The sequence below is a fragment of the Pelobates fuscus genome, chromosome 3 (assembly GCF_036172605.1).
Source record: "Pelobates fuscus isolate aPelFus1 chromosome 3, aPelFus1.pri, whole genome shotgun sequence".
Lineage (NCBI taxonomy): Eukaryota > Metazoa > Chordata > Amphibia > Anura > Pelobatidae > Pelobates > Pelobates fuscus.
The window spans coordinates 269430929-269446444 of NC_086319.1; the positions used below are offsets into that span (position 1 = coordinate 269430929).

General features: G+C 44.0%; 1 protein-coding gene across 2 annotated transcripts in view; it reads left to right on the forward strand.

Moving 5' to 3' along the window:
• Positions 1–14668, forward strand: part of ENTPD4 (ectonucleoside triphosphate diphosphohydrolase 4) — a 29116-nt gene extending 14448 nt beyond the window's left edge. For both annotated transcript variants that reach the window (XM_063448509.1, XM_063448508.1), the window contains exons 9-13: positions 9497–9663; positions 10112–10436; positions 10583–10668; positions 11623–11784; positions 13138–14668. In XM_063448509.1, the coding sequence (XP_063304579.1) occupies positions 9497–9663; positions 10112–10436; positions 10583–10668; positions 11623–11784; positions 13138–13366 (969 nt within the window). In that variant the 3' untranslated portion in view covers positions 13367–14668. The remainder of the gene's footprint in view (positions 1–9496; positions 9664–10111; positions 10437–10582; positions 10669–11622; positions 11785–13137) is intronic.
• Positions 14669–15516: the final 848 nt, after the last annotated feature.

Sequence of the window (15516 nt, forward strand, 5' to 3'; positions counted from 1 at the left end):
TCCTTTAATTACCCTAGAACATTGTAGTGTTTCCCTAGGCTTGTGTCAATGTATATATAAATGAAACTAAATAAATTAATATAGTGTAACCTAGTACAACACCAACTTTGGTGTTCAAACGGCTTTTATTCGTGTCATCGGATACGTATAACAATGCGATAAGATAGTAAAATAGGAGACACGCAGGTCTCGCAACAGTGGGAGCAGCCATATAAATATAAAGTGATGAACACCAAAACAATATTAGCAAGTAAAAGGTAGTACAGTAGCAACATTGTTAGCTTCGTTACAGTACATGTAGTAAATATGCAAACATCTGTATCCTATAATCGGTTGCAAAAGGGTAGGTTTATCAATTCTGTGTGAGCCAGATAGTGACTGTGTAGTGTATGGACAAGATACGCCAGTCATCATAATGGCCGTGTACAGCCGAGGAGTATCTTTGAAGCGGATAGGGGCTATTATAACATCTGTGATAAGGTTGACCTGAAGAGATAAGTCAGAGAGGAGACTCGTCGTCCTATAAATTATTGAGGGATGATGGGTTTCTATTGGGTCCCATTGCCTCGCGCGGGCCCTATTTTGTCGTGCGGGCGGTGAAATCTGTAGGTTCAGTCTATAGTGGAGGGCAGCAATGATTTAGCGGAGCATCCGCATGTCACCTGAGGCCCCAGCCCATCTTACCCTACTAGTAGACTGTTGGTGAAACTAGTGTGCACGGGCAATGGGGACAAATTATTGCGTGGGGTCAGGGAAAGAGAGCCAGTGGTGTAGGAAAGAGAGCACAGTAACAGAAGGTGATATGGAAGAGAGAGAGGAGGGAAGAGAGAGAGAGAATAAGGAGAGGAAGAGGGAAAAAAAAAAGGGAGGGGGGGTGGGAGTGGGGGGAGGGGATGTGGGACCGAGGTGTTCCGCGTAATGAGGTGCCACTCGTCCAGGGGCGCAGGTGGATGAGGGGGGGGGTGTAAAGGGGCACCCTTCACGGGCCACGCCCCCGCCCATCCCCCCCACCCCGCCCCGCCACGTAAGACAGCCACGGCCGCCACCTCTCGGTATGCTTCTCCTCCATACCTATCAATGAAGCGTGGATCGATTCCGCCCTATATATCTCCTCCACCCTTTCCATCCAGAGACCTATCGTCGGGGTTACATCTTGCTTCCAGTGTAATGGGATCAGAGCCTTGGCGGCGTTCAACAGGTGTCGGAGTATAGATCTTCTATACACCCCGATGGTGTCTGGTGTAGAGTGTAGTAGAGCCACCTCTCTATCGAATCCACCGTCAGACCCCAGTATTTCCTCCGTTCGCCGTTTGATCTCGTCCCAGAATGGCGTGATGCGTGGGCATTCCCACCAGATATGCAGGATCGTTCCACGTCCCTCCCCACATCTCCAGCAAGTGTCAGGTACCGCCGGAAAGATCCTGTGTAGGCTGTCGGGCGTTCTGTACCAGAACGACAGGAGCTTATAATTAGTTTCCTGATAGCCGGAGCTAGAGGAGCATTTGTGGTGCAGGACCAGGATTTTTTCCCATTGAGTCGCGGTGAATGATATACCCAGGATGCGTTCCCAGCGTCGGCGAAAGGTGTCCGCGTTCTCCAGATGGCCTGTAAGGAGATGCTGGTAAATGAGGGACGTGGGTTTGGCTAGGTTGGTCCGTCGGTCACAGAGTGTCTCAAACCACGTCAGGTCTCTATGTAGAGATTCTCTGTGTGGTAGGGTTTGGTAAAAATGTGTAATTTGTGTGTAGCGGAAGATTTGCATTGCGGACGGTTGGTCGTTGTCTATCAATTCCCGTAATGGTATTACGCCTGTGTTATTCAGCAATCTATGGATGGAGAGGGATTCTTCCCCTCCTAGGATACTCCAGGATGCTGGTGGTAGTCCACCTCCTATGTGTGGGTTATGTGACAGCTGTATCAGCGGGCTCGGCGTTGGAGACAGTTGCGGTAGTTTTCTGATGGTGTCCCATGTTTTTAGTGTTTGTGCCACTGTGGAGGGGCAGTCATGGGGCGACATCGGAGGTCTCTTCGAGTTCCATACCGTAGTGAGAAGAGACGACCCCATGTGGCTCTTATCTAGTTCAATCCATTGTTTGTGTGCTGGATGAGTATGCCATTCCAAGATCCGTTGTAGCACTGTAGCATGATGGTATTTGCGAAGGTCCGGGAGTGCAGTTCCACCCCACGCTCGTGGCAGGCATAGGATCTCCTGTCTGAGTCTCGCCTGTCTTCCGCTCCACACAAATCGTATCATAGCGGTCCGGAGCGATTGAAAGTACGCCGTCGGTAGGGCTAGAGGTATCGTTTGGAAGAGGTATAGGATCCGGGGCAATATATTCATTTTCAGGATGGCTATGCGGCCGAACCATGAAATATATGGGTACGACCACGCCTGTAAATCCCGGCTTATTCTTTGCAGCAAGGGTAGGAAGTTTGTCCGGTACATGTCTCCTAGATCCCTATTAAGGGCGATGCCCAGGTATTGCATGTGGTTCGGGCACCATCTGAACGGGAATTGGCGCTTCAATGCGTCGACCTGCGCCGGAGAGGCCGAAATGTTAAGTACCTCACATTTAGGTATATTCAGTTTAAATCCCGATATCTCCCCGTAGGACTCAAATGCCGACATCAAGTGAGGCAGGGTGGTCTCGGGCTTATTGATGATGAATAAAAGATCGTCCGCATACGCCGCCACTTTGTGGGTGATGTCCTTGTTGGGAAATCCGAGGATCTCATCCGATCTGCGCACAGCTTCCAGGAACGGTTCAAGGGTGAGGGCGAAGAGCATGGGGGAGAGCGGGCATCCCTGCCGCGTTCCGTTCCGGATCTGAAAGGGTTCGGTGAGTGCACCGTTTACTCTTACTTTGGCGCTTGGGCAATGATACAGCGCACCTATCCACTTCATTATGTTCTCCCCAAAGCCCATCTCCCGCAGCGTAGCCGTAAGGAATGACCAGTTTACCCGGTCGAATGCTTTCTCAGCATCCGTGGAGAGCAATAGAAGGTTATCATTTGACCGTCTCGCCAGATGTTGGATGGATTGGACTCTGAGAGTGCTATCTCTGGCCTCACGCCCGGGTATGAAGCCTGTCTGGTCTGGGTGGACCAATGTCGGCAGAAGGCCTCCGATCCTGATGGACAGTATCTTGGTCAGCAGTTTTATATCTACATTGAGTAGGGAGATAGGTCTATAGCTGCTGCAGAGTTCGGGATCCTTCCCCGGCTTCGGGAGAACCGTGATGGTAGCAGCCAGTGATTCCTGGTGGAATCGAGCGTCTCCGATGAGAGCGTTGAATGCATTAGCGAGTTTTGGGATTAAGATGTGCTGGAATTTCTTATAATAGTCTAAGGTGAAGCCGTCCGGACCTGGAGCGCGCCCTGTTTTAGCTGCTTTGATCGCTCCTGCTACCTCCGCCTCTGTGATCGGTATCTCCAAGTCCTCCGATTCCCCTCGTTGCAATCTCGGCCCCACATAGGTCTCGATATAGTTCCGCATTTTTTCGTTTCTATCCGCTATCTCCTGTGGCTGCGTCGGTTGCGGAATGTTATACAGTGAGGAGTAGAACGTCCGAAATTCCGAGGCGATCTTATCCGGGAATTGTGTAGTAGTACCATCAGCTTGCCGTATTCTGTTGACCTGGGCTAGTCCCTGTGGACCTTTAAGCATCCTGGCCAGTAGCCTCCCTCCTTTGTTAGCATGCTGGTAAAAGAAGGCCTTCGAGCGTTGCAATGAACGATAATGACAGGTCGTCATGTGCGTCTGTAGTTGTCTCCGGGCTTCTAGTAATTCCGCGTATGTCGACTCGAGTTGTGATCTCTTATGTTGTGCCTCGAGTGTGGATATGCGGTCCAGAAGGTCGGTCATGTGTCGCTGTGATTCCCTCCTCTTTTTGGAAGCGATGTGCATTAGTGTGCCTCGGATAACGCTTTTATGCGCCTCCCAGATCGTGGTCGCGAGTTGGTCCTCCGTTGTGTTGAGCGTAAAATATGTATTGAGTTCCTCGGACACCTGTTCCCTGATTGTCGGGTCTAGTAGTAGCGAATCTTGGAGCCTCCATGTCCATGAGGTCGGGCGCATCCTTGGGGAATCTATCGTCATAGTGACGGGGCCATGGTCTGACCACTGTGCAGCCCCTATCTCCGCCGTTTGAATTGTCGACAATCGTTCTTGTTGCATGAATATATAGTCTATTCTCGAGTAGCGTTTGTGGATCGTAGAATAGTGTGTGTATTCCCTGTCATCGGGATGCAGTGCACGCCAGCAATCCACAAGCCGAAGGTTCCGTAAGGATTTCAGTATGTTGCGGAGGGCACCTTGGGTGATGCAGCTGTGTCCTGTAGACGAGTCAGCAAGGGGGTATAGCGGTACGTTGAAGTCGCCGCCTAGAATCAGGGTTCCTTCCGTGAAGGAAGAGAGCTTAAGGAGGGTTTTGCGTATGTATTGAGCTTGATTGTTGTTCGGGACGTAGATTGTAGCGAAAGTGTATCGTCTATCGTGAATATCTCCCTTAAGGAAGAGGTATCTGCCATTTGCATCCGATAGACGGTCCGCTTCGCGGAATTGAAGCTTCGCCTCCAGGAGGACAGCCACCCCAGCCCTGCGGGCCGTGGGGTGGTTACTACAGGCGGCGTTGGGGTAGTGCTTGCTTTTTAGCATTGGGGCTGCACCCTCCTTGAAGTGCGTCTCCTGTAAGAAGGCTACAGATATACGCCTAGCGTAGAGGTCCCGTAGGAGCTGCGTCCGACGTTCCGGGATGTTGAGACCGTGGCAGTTCAAAGATAAAACTCGGTATGGGTCGGGCTCGTAGGTCGCAAGGGGGCGAGAGGCCGCGGCCGTTCCCCGCGGCATCGTGGTCCGCACGGGCAGGGGGGGGGAGCGGGGAGAGGGTAAGGGGCGGGGAGAAGAGAAAAATAAATGAATAAACTTATGGGGGGGGGAATGAGAAGAAGGAGTTAGGGAAGAGCGTGAGAGAATGGAGGGGGCGTCAGTCACACCTTAGCTCCCTTTCCCCTCCCAGGTGACGTTACCTCAGTTAGAGTTGAGAGTAGTAAACGGGGGTTAGAGTGTACGCCTCAGATGAGAGACGGCAACTACACCTAGATGTAGGTGCAGAGGAACCCTCTTAGGAGGGTGTTTTCGTGTGACCACGGCGGCAAGCGACAGTCGGGTCTGCCAGAGCAAGTCCAGCAGCGTCCAACTACCGATTCCCCGCGGGAAGGGTTTGTTCACACGAATATGTTCGGGGTTAGTGGGTGTGTCCGGCAAGCATCACCACCTGGGGTGATACCTCTCTCGTATGAAGAGGTAGATTAGGGTCGTGGGCAGCCTACGGGCGCTCCGCCACCTCGTCAGTAGTCATATGTCACTTATATGGAATAGTGCAGTTAGCAAGTTGTGTCAGCGGTCCCAGGGGGCCTGGGTGAAGGGGGTCTTACGTCGTTTTTTGTTTGGGGTGGGGGAGTAAAGTGGGGACCAGGCAGGGGGCGAGCTTCACCTATATCACGGTCTTCTGTGAGGGCGGTAGGAGTCAGAGTAGATCGTCGGGTATCGCTGGGGTGTGGGATGGGGTGGGAGTACAGCATGTTTGCGGGCTGGGGGGCTAATGTCCAGGAACAGGGGTATCGGCCGGTCTAGTTGAGCTTGCTCAACGTCCATCAGTAGGTCCAGCATAGCCTGGGGGGTGTCGGGAAGGGGCCAGTCCACCACTACCAGCAGTAGCTCGTGCAGCGTCACCTGTGTGACAGGGGGTGTTAGTGGACTAGAAGACTGGCTGAACTAACATCAGATGCGTACCCGGGATGGGGAAGGCGCAAGTGTATCACGTGGGAAAAAGGCATAGCAGATAAGACATGTCATTTTTCACATTGATGCTTAAACATGGGACGTCCGGGTATTGAAATGCAGATATACATGTACATGTACATGTTCAGAAAACACAATACATTCCCCCCCTCCCCCCCCCCCCCCCCCCCCCCCGCAGCATGCAGGCCGAGAGTTGAGACAATAGGTTAAATAATAGCCTCCAGGTATTGCATAGTTACCAGGGTTGTCCCTCCACTCCCGCCAACCCCCCCCCCCCACACCCCTGTTATCTGTTAATTGCTCCCCTTTTTGCCTTTCCCCATGGCAGTCAAGATTCCTCCTCGTCATTAGTCATATGTCAGTCACTTACATGGGATAGTTTAGTTAGCAAGTTGTGTCAGTGGCACAAGGGAACCTGGGTGAAGAGGGTCTTAAATCGCCTTCTTGGGAAGTACAGCGGGGTCCTGGCGGGGGCAAGTCAGAGTAGGTCGTCGGGTATCGCTGGGGCGTGGGATGGGGTGAAAGTACAGCATAATTGTGGGCTGGGGGACTAATGTCCAGGAACAGGGGTGTCGGCCGGTCAAGTTGAGCACGCCCAACATAAGGTCCAGTGTAGCTTGGGGGGCGCCGGGAGGAGGCTAAGTCACCACCAACAGCTGTGGCTCGTGTAGCGTCACCTGTGTGACAGTACAACACCAACTTTGATGTATATAAAAAGTGAGGAAACCCACTCACATATATTGAAGCTCAATATGATGGCTTGGATATTTATTGCTTCTTTGCCTTTATGGAACACTATAGTGTGAGGAATACAAACATGTATTCCTGACGCTATAGTTATAATTCACTATTTAGGTCAGAGATTTAAAAATCCAAGGTCACCATGCGAGGGAGCTGTAAACTTCAAGCTCTTTTTGCTATGCTCCCTCGCGCACCCTGTTGTGATGCCAGGAACCAGGATATGATGTCACTCTGGCCCCTGCATCACTAAACAGTGCACGAGGGAGCAGAGTGAGAAGAGCTTGAAAAGGGAGGCTGAGTGGACTTAAATTGAAAAAATACCAGAAATTATTTGTGTCTCTCTCTTTGTCAGTGAGTGTGTTTGTTTAGGTGATCTGCCCCCTCCGATCACATGGGACAAGTGTTTTTACTCGCCTATTTTTCAATACCTGTAATGGTCTTGCTGCAGCTTTCCCGCCTGCATCTCTGAGATAATCAATCTTGATTATCTCATCCAATGCCATAGGAAAGCATTGGGAGGCTATTGCGTATGCACTACTTAGCATTTCCTCAAAGAGATACATGGAATCAATGCATCTCCATGGAGAACATTCGCCGCCTCCATGCAGAGCGTGGAGACACTGAACATAGGTGCAGCACTAGACTAGGAATCACCTCTAGGTGTCACTAGGCAGTAATGTAAACTTTGAAAAGCCTGCAGGGACAGGCTATAGATACCAGAATCATTTAATAACGCTGTAGTGGTTCTGGTGACTTTAGTGTATCTCTAAGAATTATATTGTTGTTGTTAAAATGAAGCTTTGTTATTTTTTTTTTTTTTTTTTTTTAAAACCTGGCTCCTAACTTTTTTTAAATTGGCTCCTAGATTCCAAGCAAATTTGTTAAGCCGTGATTTAGGTTTCCACTCCTTCTACACCTTGCCCCCTGTTAAAAAGGTGTTTCTACTCACCATAGTTCCACAAAATGCCATGCTGCACCAATCTGAACCTCCTCATAGAGATGCATTGAATCAATGCATGTCTGTGGGGAGCACACAGTGCTTGTAGACACTGAAAGTCAGTGTGCAGCACTGACCCAGGAAGCACCTCTAGTGGCCGTCTGAGGAGTGGCCATTAGAGGTATTCCTAGGCTGTAATGTAAACATTAAGCTGTAGTTGTTCTGGTGACTATAACCGCACTCCAGGGACTTCTCCAATCCAAAATGTAGAAAGTTAGCTTTTATTTACAAATTGCAAATTTAGGATCTACCGTCCTAAGGATAACACACTAGATCCTGTTTGTATCTCTGTGTTCCCTGTGTTCCTTTGAAGCAATAAGTCCCAGAGTTGTTTTTTAGGCGATGAGCCAACTTAAAGGCACAGGAAGCAATAAGGATCCGAGCCATCGTATTGGGCTCCAATATAGGTCAGTGGATTGGCTCATGTTTTATAAACATCAAGGGTGTTGTACTGTTTTATACTATATTTTATTCCATTTATATATACATTGACAAAAGCCTATTGAAACCCAAAATAGTTAGGGTAAGTTAATGAAAGCGCTCCACAACTATACACTCTCTAGCTTGTTTTAATTGGGTGTGGTGTCTATAGGAGGAAAATCTACATGAGCGTTAAAGCTGCTGGTTCACAAATGAATTAAATAGCACTATATACATAACTTTTGTACGATTTTTGTTGTCCTACAATTAGTAGCAGATTTGTGGCCCATTTCTCTAAATTGTGTTTGAACACAAAAGGTTAAACACATACTTTCTGGAAAGTTAGAAAACCAGATTGTAGCATATTATAGAGATAAAAGTATGAGAAACAAAGGGACATACTGTAAAATCAGAGAATGTGATCTCTTAGAAAGGATGAGCTCCCAGCAGAAGTAGTAATATAATGCAATAATGGGTAGCTACTAGCAATAGCTTTTATTACAAAGGAATTCAACAGCAACTGGTACTATTGCAGAGAGTTTCTCATATATCAGTGTTTTTAATAAATGTGGCTCTCTGTGCTTTTTAATCAAACCCAACCATGCTTTAATCTGGACGGCTACTTCCACATTTTTTTTTAGCTGTTTAAAAGTTTGTTCCTTTTTTGTGCCTCCTGAAACTGCGAGTATTTTTTATTGGATCCCTTCCTTTCCAGCTAAAGGGAAAACAAGCTTGCTGTTTAATGTTTTAGTTTAGGTAGGATTGACCTCTTTAAAAAAGGCAATGCAGTGAGCACTCTTTAACCCCTTAAGGACCAAACTTCTGGAATAAAAGGGAATCATGACGCCTTAAGGGGTTAAAGGGAAACTTTCACTGCCAGGTTGTCAGTATCTGTATATTTACAGCCTCTCTCATAATGAGACCAGATGTTCCCAAAGGCTTTATTTTCCTGATTAAGCCTTCAATGTGCTTTACAGCCAGCCACATATTATATTACTACTTGTCCTGTAAGATGTTTCTAGAACCTCAAATGTAGCCTAATCTTTTTCAATAGAAAATAGTTACTATGTAGTTTGCAAAGCATAATGGAAAATGTAATCCTATAACTTCTAGAGTGCTAATTATTGGATATACCGTATCTAGATTAAATCATAGAATATAACTGCATTCAGCCTTTACTTGTTATTCACAATTCCAAAAGGCTATAATGAACAGAACGAAAACACATGAAGCCTCTTGCATCATATTTGCTGCTAGGATGGACTATTTCCTTAACCCCTTAAGGACACATGACATGTGTGACATGTCATGATTCCCTTTTATTCCAGAAGATTGGTCCTTATGGGGTTAAAGAGTACTGCTTCACTTATCCTCGGTCCAAATCATAAGATACTTTTTTCGGTTTTCTGTGTTTGTGCTAAACATAGCAAATGAACTGTAGTGCACCATAAACACGGAGACCGGACTCATATTTACAATGGCTTTATCTTTTAGTCCCTGCTCAACAGCTGTCCCACCTTCTTATCTATTTGCAGGAAGAGATGGCTAAGAACTTGCTGGCAGAGTTCAATCTTGGCTGTGATGCCCACGAAACACAACATGTGTATAGAGTGTATGTTGCCACCTTCCTGGGTTTTGGAGGTAATGCTGCTCGTCAGAGGTATGAAACCTTTCTCTTCTCCAGCACCATGGAAAAGAACAGGTCAGTATGATGTAGGATCTCTCAGTAAAAGCAATTGATGACTTATGTTTGGCGTGGCAGGTCACACATTTGAATCCAAATCAGAAGAATTTATAAAACTTGTCAGAATAGCACGGTAGAAATATCACCACTGTTAACTGTGCTTATTAAAATAAATTGACTATTTACTGCTAAATCAGTAGCTGTGGAGTATGCATATGTGATTTACATGAGCCTTCATGCATGCATATACACTTATTTCACACTTGTAATTAAAATGTAGATTTATTAATCCAAAATGTATTGCAAGATACACCCAGTTACTCTGCACACACATTCTTGTATGTATTCATAAATATTACATCAGGTCATACAATTTAACTCTCTGTTCTTCTGTTTGTATACAACACTCATTCTTTGAGATAAAATGTATACATACTTGCATTCACAATCCTCTATATGTCCTCAGGCTACTGGGTAAGCAGCTTGGTATGTCCCCAGATGCTCCATACCTTGACCCCTGTCTTCCTCTGGACATCTCTGATAAAATCCAGCAGGGAGCACACACTTTATATGTGCGTGGCACAGGTGACTTCCAGCTGTGCCGTCGGGTCATACAGCCCCTTATGAACTTGTCCAATGAGACTCAGACTACCTTGAATGGAATCTACCAGCCACCACTTCCCTACCACAATAGCCAGTTTTATGGTTTCTCTGAGTTTTACTACTGTACAGAAGATGTTCTGCGTATGGGTGGAGACTTCAAAGCTGAACGCTTTCTACAGGCTGCACAGGTATGTATTGATATGTTTAGAATGTGTCCAATGTATTATATAGAATGTTACGAAGCGAAGGGATGTCCAATAACCAGCAATGGAGAGAATTTAGTTTGCACATTATGTGTTTCAACATTTGTCTCTTATATTCAATATGTTTTCAGGATTACTGCGCTACCAAGTGGTTAGTGCTGAAGGAGAGATTTGACCGTGGATTATATGCATCCCATGCTGACCTGCACAGACTCAAGTGAGTGTATGGAATGTAAAAACCTTTAAAGGCACTAAAAGGGCATATTTTAATGATAAGATGCATGAATCAGAACTAATTGGATCTTTTTCCTCAGAGAATCCTAATGTAGTATTTATTCATCCCCTTGGAAAATTATCATCCCAACTAGTCTAATGCAAAGTTCACTGTTCTACTCAGCCGTAAGAGTAACATTTGGAGTACTTATAAATGTTCACATTCTCTTCTAACAGCCGGGACATTCACCTCTGGCAGCTCGTTCCTAAGTGAAACAGTCAGAAATCTAAACCCCCATGGCAGAAAATCATGGGATGCTGGCACTGGGGAGCGGGTCTAATAAAACATGATCTAAAAACTAGAAAACTACATTGTTTTGAATGTTTGTGTGTAGGGGACAGTGGTATTTTTAACGGGCTCACCTAATAAATACATGTTGTATCTCTTTAAATGCACTGCAACAAAAGCCGGGTATAATGCAACGTACTTTATAGTTTTAGAGGTGGGTGCAAACTGTGGCAGACACATTCATCACACAGACGTTGACAGGACTGTTTATTGAGAAAACATACTTTAAGGGAAATCTATAGCCTTGAACGTGGTTCCTTTATTAGCTTTTGCATACCTTGTGATCAACGGTTAGAAATGGCCTGGGCCACCAATCAACAATCTTGGAAGAGTTTTCATTTGGCACATGTTTGTGCAATCGCTGTCTTGCCATATAGACCGTAAGAGTATTTTTTTTTTTTTTTTTTTTTTTAAGTACGGTAGTTTGAAATCTATTGTGTTCTTTTAAGAAAAGCAAATGTTTGTTAGTTTAATATTCAGACATTTCTACACTAATGCAGAAAATCCTGTATTAAAAGAAATGTGCTGATTTGTAGCCCTTCTTTTTAGTACAGGCCTACTTCTCCCATCATGCTTAGAACATTCTTCCTATTTGCCTCTAACTTATAGATACCAGTGCTTCAAGTCTGCATGGATGTATGAAGTTTTCCACACAGGCTTTTCCTTTCCTGCCAATTACAGTAATCTGAAGACTGTACTGCAAGTGTATGATAAGGAAGTTCAATGGACGCTGGGAGCCATTTTGTATCGGACTAGATTCCTGCCTCTAAGGTATGAAAGAAGATTTACTATGGTAAAACTCATCAACTGTCCAGAGATAATGGGTAGATCAGTGCTCTTAATTTAATATATATTGAACATTTGTGGAGGAGCAGTTTAGCAAATAACTTTTTTGTTTTTTTTTAAGTGTTTTTAGGAATTTAGTATTTGGGAATTCAGTATTTAGGCCAAATAGCCAAACTGGAAAACTCTAGTGAGCTATTTATTCAATTTGGCTATTTATCCAAAAAATGTGAAATTATTTTAAACTTCTGAACATTCACACTTTAATGAATGATTCTGTCACTCGTTCATTAGGCAATGTCAAGTCCAAAAAACATGAGAAAACTGATATGTATTTTAAAATGTCCTGCCAACACATTGCTCGAGTGAAACTTTAAGTACAGAGTGTGAGTATTTATAGGAGAGCCATAAACAAAATGGAGAATACAGCTGCAAATCTACAAACGAAAAGAAACAAAATAGTTTAACACTGTATGACCTAAAATAAAGGCGCAAATAGGTAGCACTCACAGGATAAAGTATGGTGAGTTCTACCTTATCTGCGCCTTTATTTGATGCCATACAGTGTTAGACTATCTTGTTTCTTTTCGTTTGTAGATTTGCAGCTGTATTCTTCATTTTGTTTGTTGCTCTCATACCATTTTGTAAAGAATATTATCTGGGATATTCCTGGAGAAGGCTGTCACCACTATCCATAGAGATAAGTGCCATCACACTATTTGATTTATATACAGTGTGGATGTGTTTTTGTAATTTATTTATAGTACTCTAACATGTTCAGTATAGTATTGTGGGCATACAGATCAAAGAAATGATGACAAATTAAGGTAAAAGTAATGTTACACACCACAATAGTTGGAGAATTACTGGTTAGTTACCATGTATTATACTAAATTTCATATCTCGTAAAAGAAAAAAAATCCATCTCAGATGTGTAATTGTTAACATTGTAGTAAAGAAGTAAAGTTAATTTGTGTTTCAAAATAAGTACAATGGGTGAAAATGTATATTCTATTTTTTTTGGTCTCCAGTCTTTATGGTCAATTAGAGTTAGTCACTAATCTCAAAATTGAAGCAAATTCAAATCTGAATGTCCATATCAAGGCAAATATGCTCATGCTGAGACTATAGCAGAGTGTCCAAATCAGTTTGTTTACATCAATTTTGCCAGTCGGAATTAACTTCCTTGCAATTTGGAGTTGAGATGTTAAGGTAATACTATAGGAGTTTTTTTGTTTGTTTCATAGTCCTTTTATCAACTTGATATAAGGGGATGTCTCTGTTAACTTTTTTTTCCCCTAACTGCTGGCCTCTTATTTTTTTTTTTTTATCTCCCCTCAGGGACATTCAACAAGATCACTTCCGTGGCAACCATCCACACTGGCGCGGTGCTTCCTTTGTTTACAACCACTACCTGTTCTTAGTTTGTTTTATGGTGGTCCTACTTGCCATTGTGCTTTACCTACTGAGGCTTAGACGCATCCATAGTCGCATGCAGCGCAACACCTCCTCCTCTGCTCTGTGGGTGGAGCAAGGAATGCAGCCCTCTGGGCTTCCAGGACCTCTGTGAGGTGCTGCCAGCAAGACACCGCACGGCTTTCCTTGTCTGCAGGTCGGAAAGGTTTTATTCACTCCCCACCCCAATGTCTTGCAGCTTCTTTTTAGAGTGAAGGAAGGACTAGGATAAATTCTCTGGCAGTGTGGGGGTAAAAATTGGCTCTTGCAGCAGCCATACTTGACAAGTGGGGAGACAAAGCCATGTTTATTACCTCAGGGTTCCCCGTTCTCTCCCTCAGTTTCTCCCAACAGCTCACATGGAGGAGAAAGGACTTTTCACCTTATCATTTGTCAACCATATGAAGGAGACAACAGACTTGTATGCACAGGAAATTTCTTGCATTAATTAATGTTGTAATTATACAAGTCTAAGTGTATTGTGACTGTGTGTAGTTACAATGCCCTACTGATGCCACAAGATATCTTCTCCGAATGTAGCCAGAGAGAGTATTTAAAATTATAGAGAATACTGCCTTAAAGATGATTTTACTATACAGCGAAGTGTGTCTTCTAATTTCTCTCCCTTCTTTGACTCCCCTTTCTCTCTCTATGGAAGTCATCTAGCTTTATTTTCCTTGCTTTCTATACTAATTTATGTGTAGTACTGTCGATCTCTGGCACAGTGTTACTCACTTGTCTTACCTTATCCATGCTCTGCCTGATGAAGTTTGACGCTTTGGAATGTTCAGGAGATCAACTATGAAGCATCTTCAGAAACTGGCTTTAATTGGAGGCACTGACCAGTCCTGTATAATCAATGGAAAATTCTGTAGTCTCTGAATGCTTGCGTTCTGATAGAGAGATCATTAAATATCTAAAATCGAGGTCAATATGTTTCAATTGACTGAACATTCATTCATTAATGGCATGCTTGTTTCTTTTGCCCCTTTGGCCATTGTTATTTTGGATGTTGGACTTAAATCATTCTTTCTCTTTAACTCTTTTTACAGCCCTTGCCCCTTTGGCACCTAGATGGTGGGATTCCATGGTCCAAGCATGTGTTGTACTGCAGTTGTCGGAGTAGTTAAACCTTTGAGGATTTTATTAGTGTTTCCAATAATGCAGACTTCTTAAAATATCACCCTTTCCATATTTATATTTATAACATGTAAGGCTCTATCACTTTGCATTTAAGAGTTAATGCAGCACCACTTTTCCGAAACACTTGTTCATCTGGCGTTAACTGCACCTCTGTGCATGTCTAGGTACCAGCACATGCACTTGGCTGCTCCCTTTGGCACGTGTTTTGTTAACAATTTGATGCAGTACTTTCCGATCGCTTTGCTTATTTTGCTTTAAAGTCACTGTGTTTCATCCCCAGTGTGTGTATTGTATTTAAATAGAGCCAAGTTAAAATCGTGATCTCTGCACTTTTACACCTGTATGTCTCACTGCGGTTGTAATGTAATAACAGGACTTCTGAATTCTTGAAAGCGGTTTGGCCGGGCATGAAAAGCCCGGCATGAAAAGCATCAAGTACATCCCATACAACAACAAAAAACTAAATTCAGGTTTTTACTGGATTTGTGCACAGGTGGTACGAACAAATCAAATTCCTTTTAATCCACACTTGAACGAATCGATTCACCCTGGATTTACCAATGGATTCTTACTCATTGAATGAGACTCCATGGGTAATTCCTGAATGTATCGATTCTTTTGGGCCTAGATTAAAATGAATCTGATGCACAAGTCTAGTTTTCATGGCAAATCAAATTAATTGACAAAATATAGAAATGTTGTTGCTTGGGAGAACTTTACATGCACTGATAACACTTTAAAGCATTTAAAACACGTTGATCTGCCTGCTAAGAATAAGGCCTTATGGTTTGTGCATATAAGGCACGTTCAGATGTAATTCCCAGAAAACTGCTATATAAATTTAATGATGGGTACAGTGGTATGAAGAGGTCCAGGATTGAAATCTTATAGATTATTATATGGAATTGATTTATCAATTTAAAAAGGCAAATCCATTGAAAAAAATTGGAGTTTTTAATGCAAAATGGGTTAAAGCTGAACACAGAAGTTGCTGATTTCTTTTTTCCTATCTTTGATGTTTTCAATTCAGTAGTTGAATATACTACATCCTAAATATATATCATGGTCCGATCACTTGCAGTTCTGGTTTTGGAGGAAAATGTTATCTTAATATAAATATAT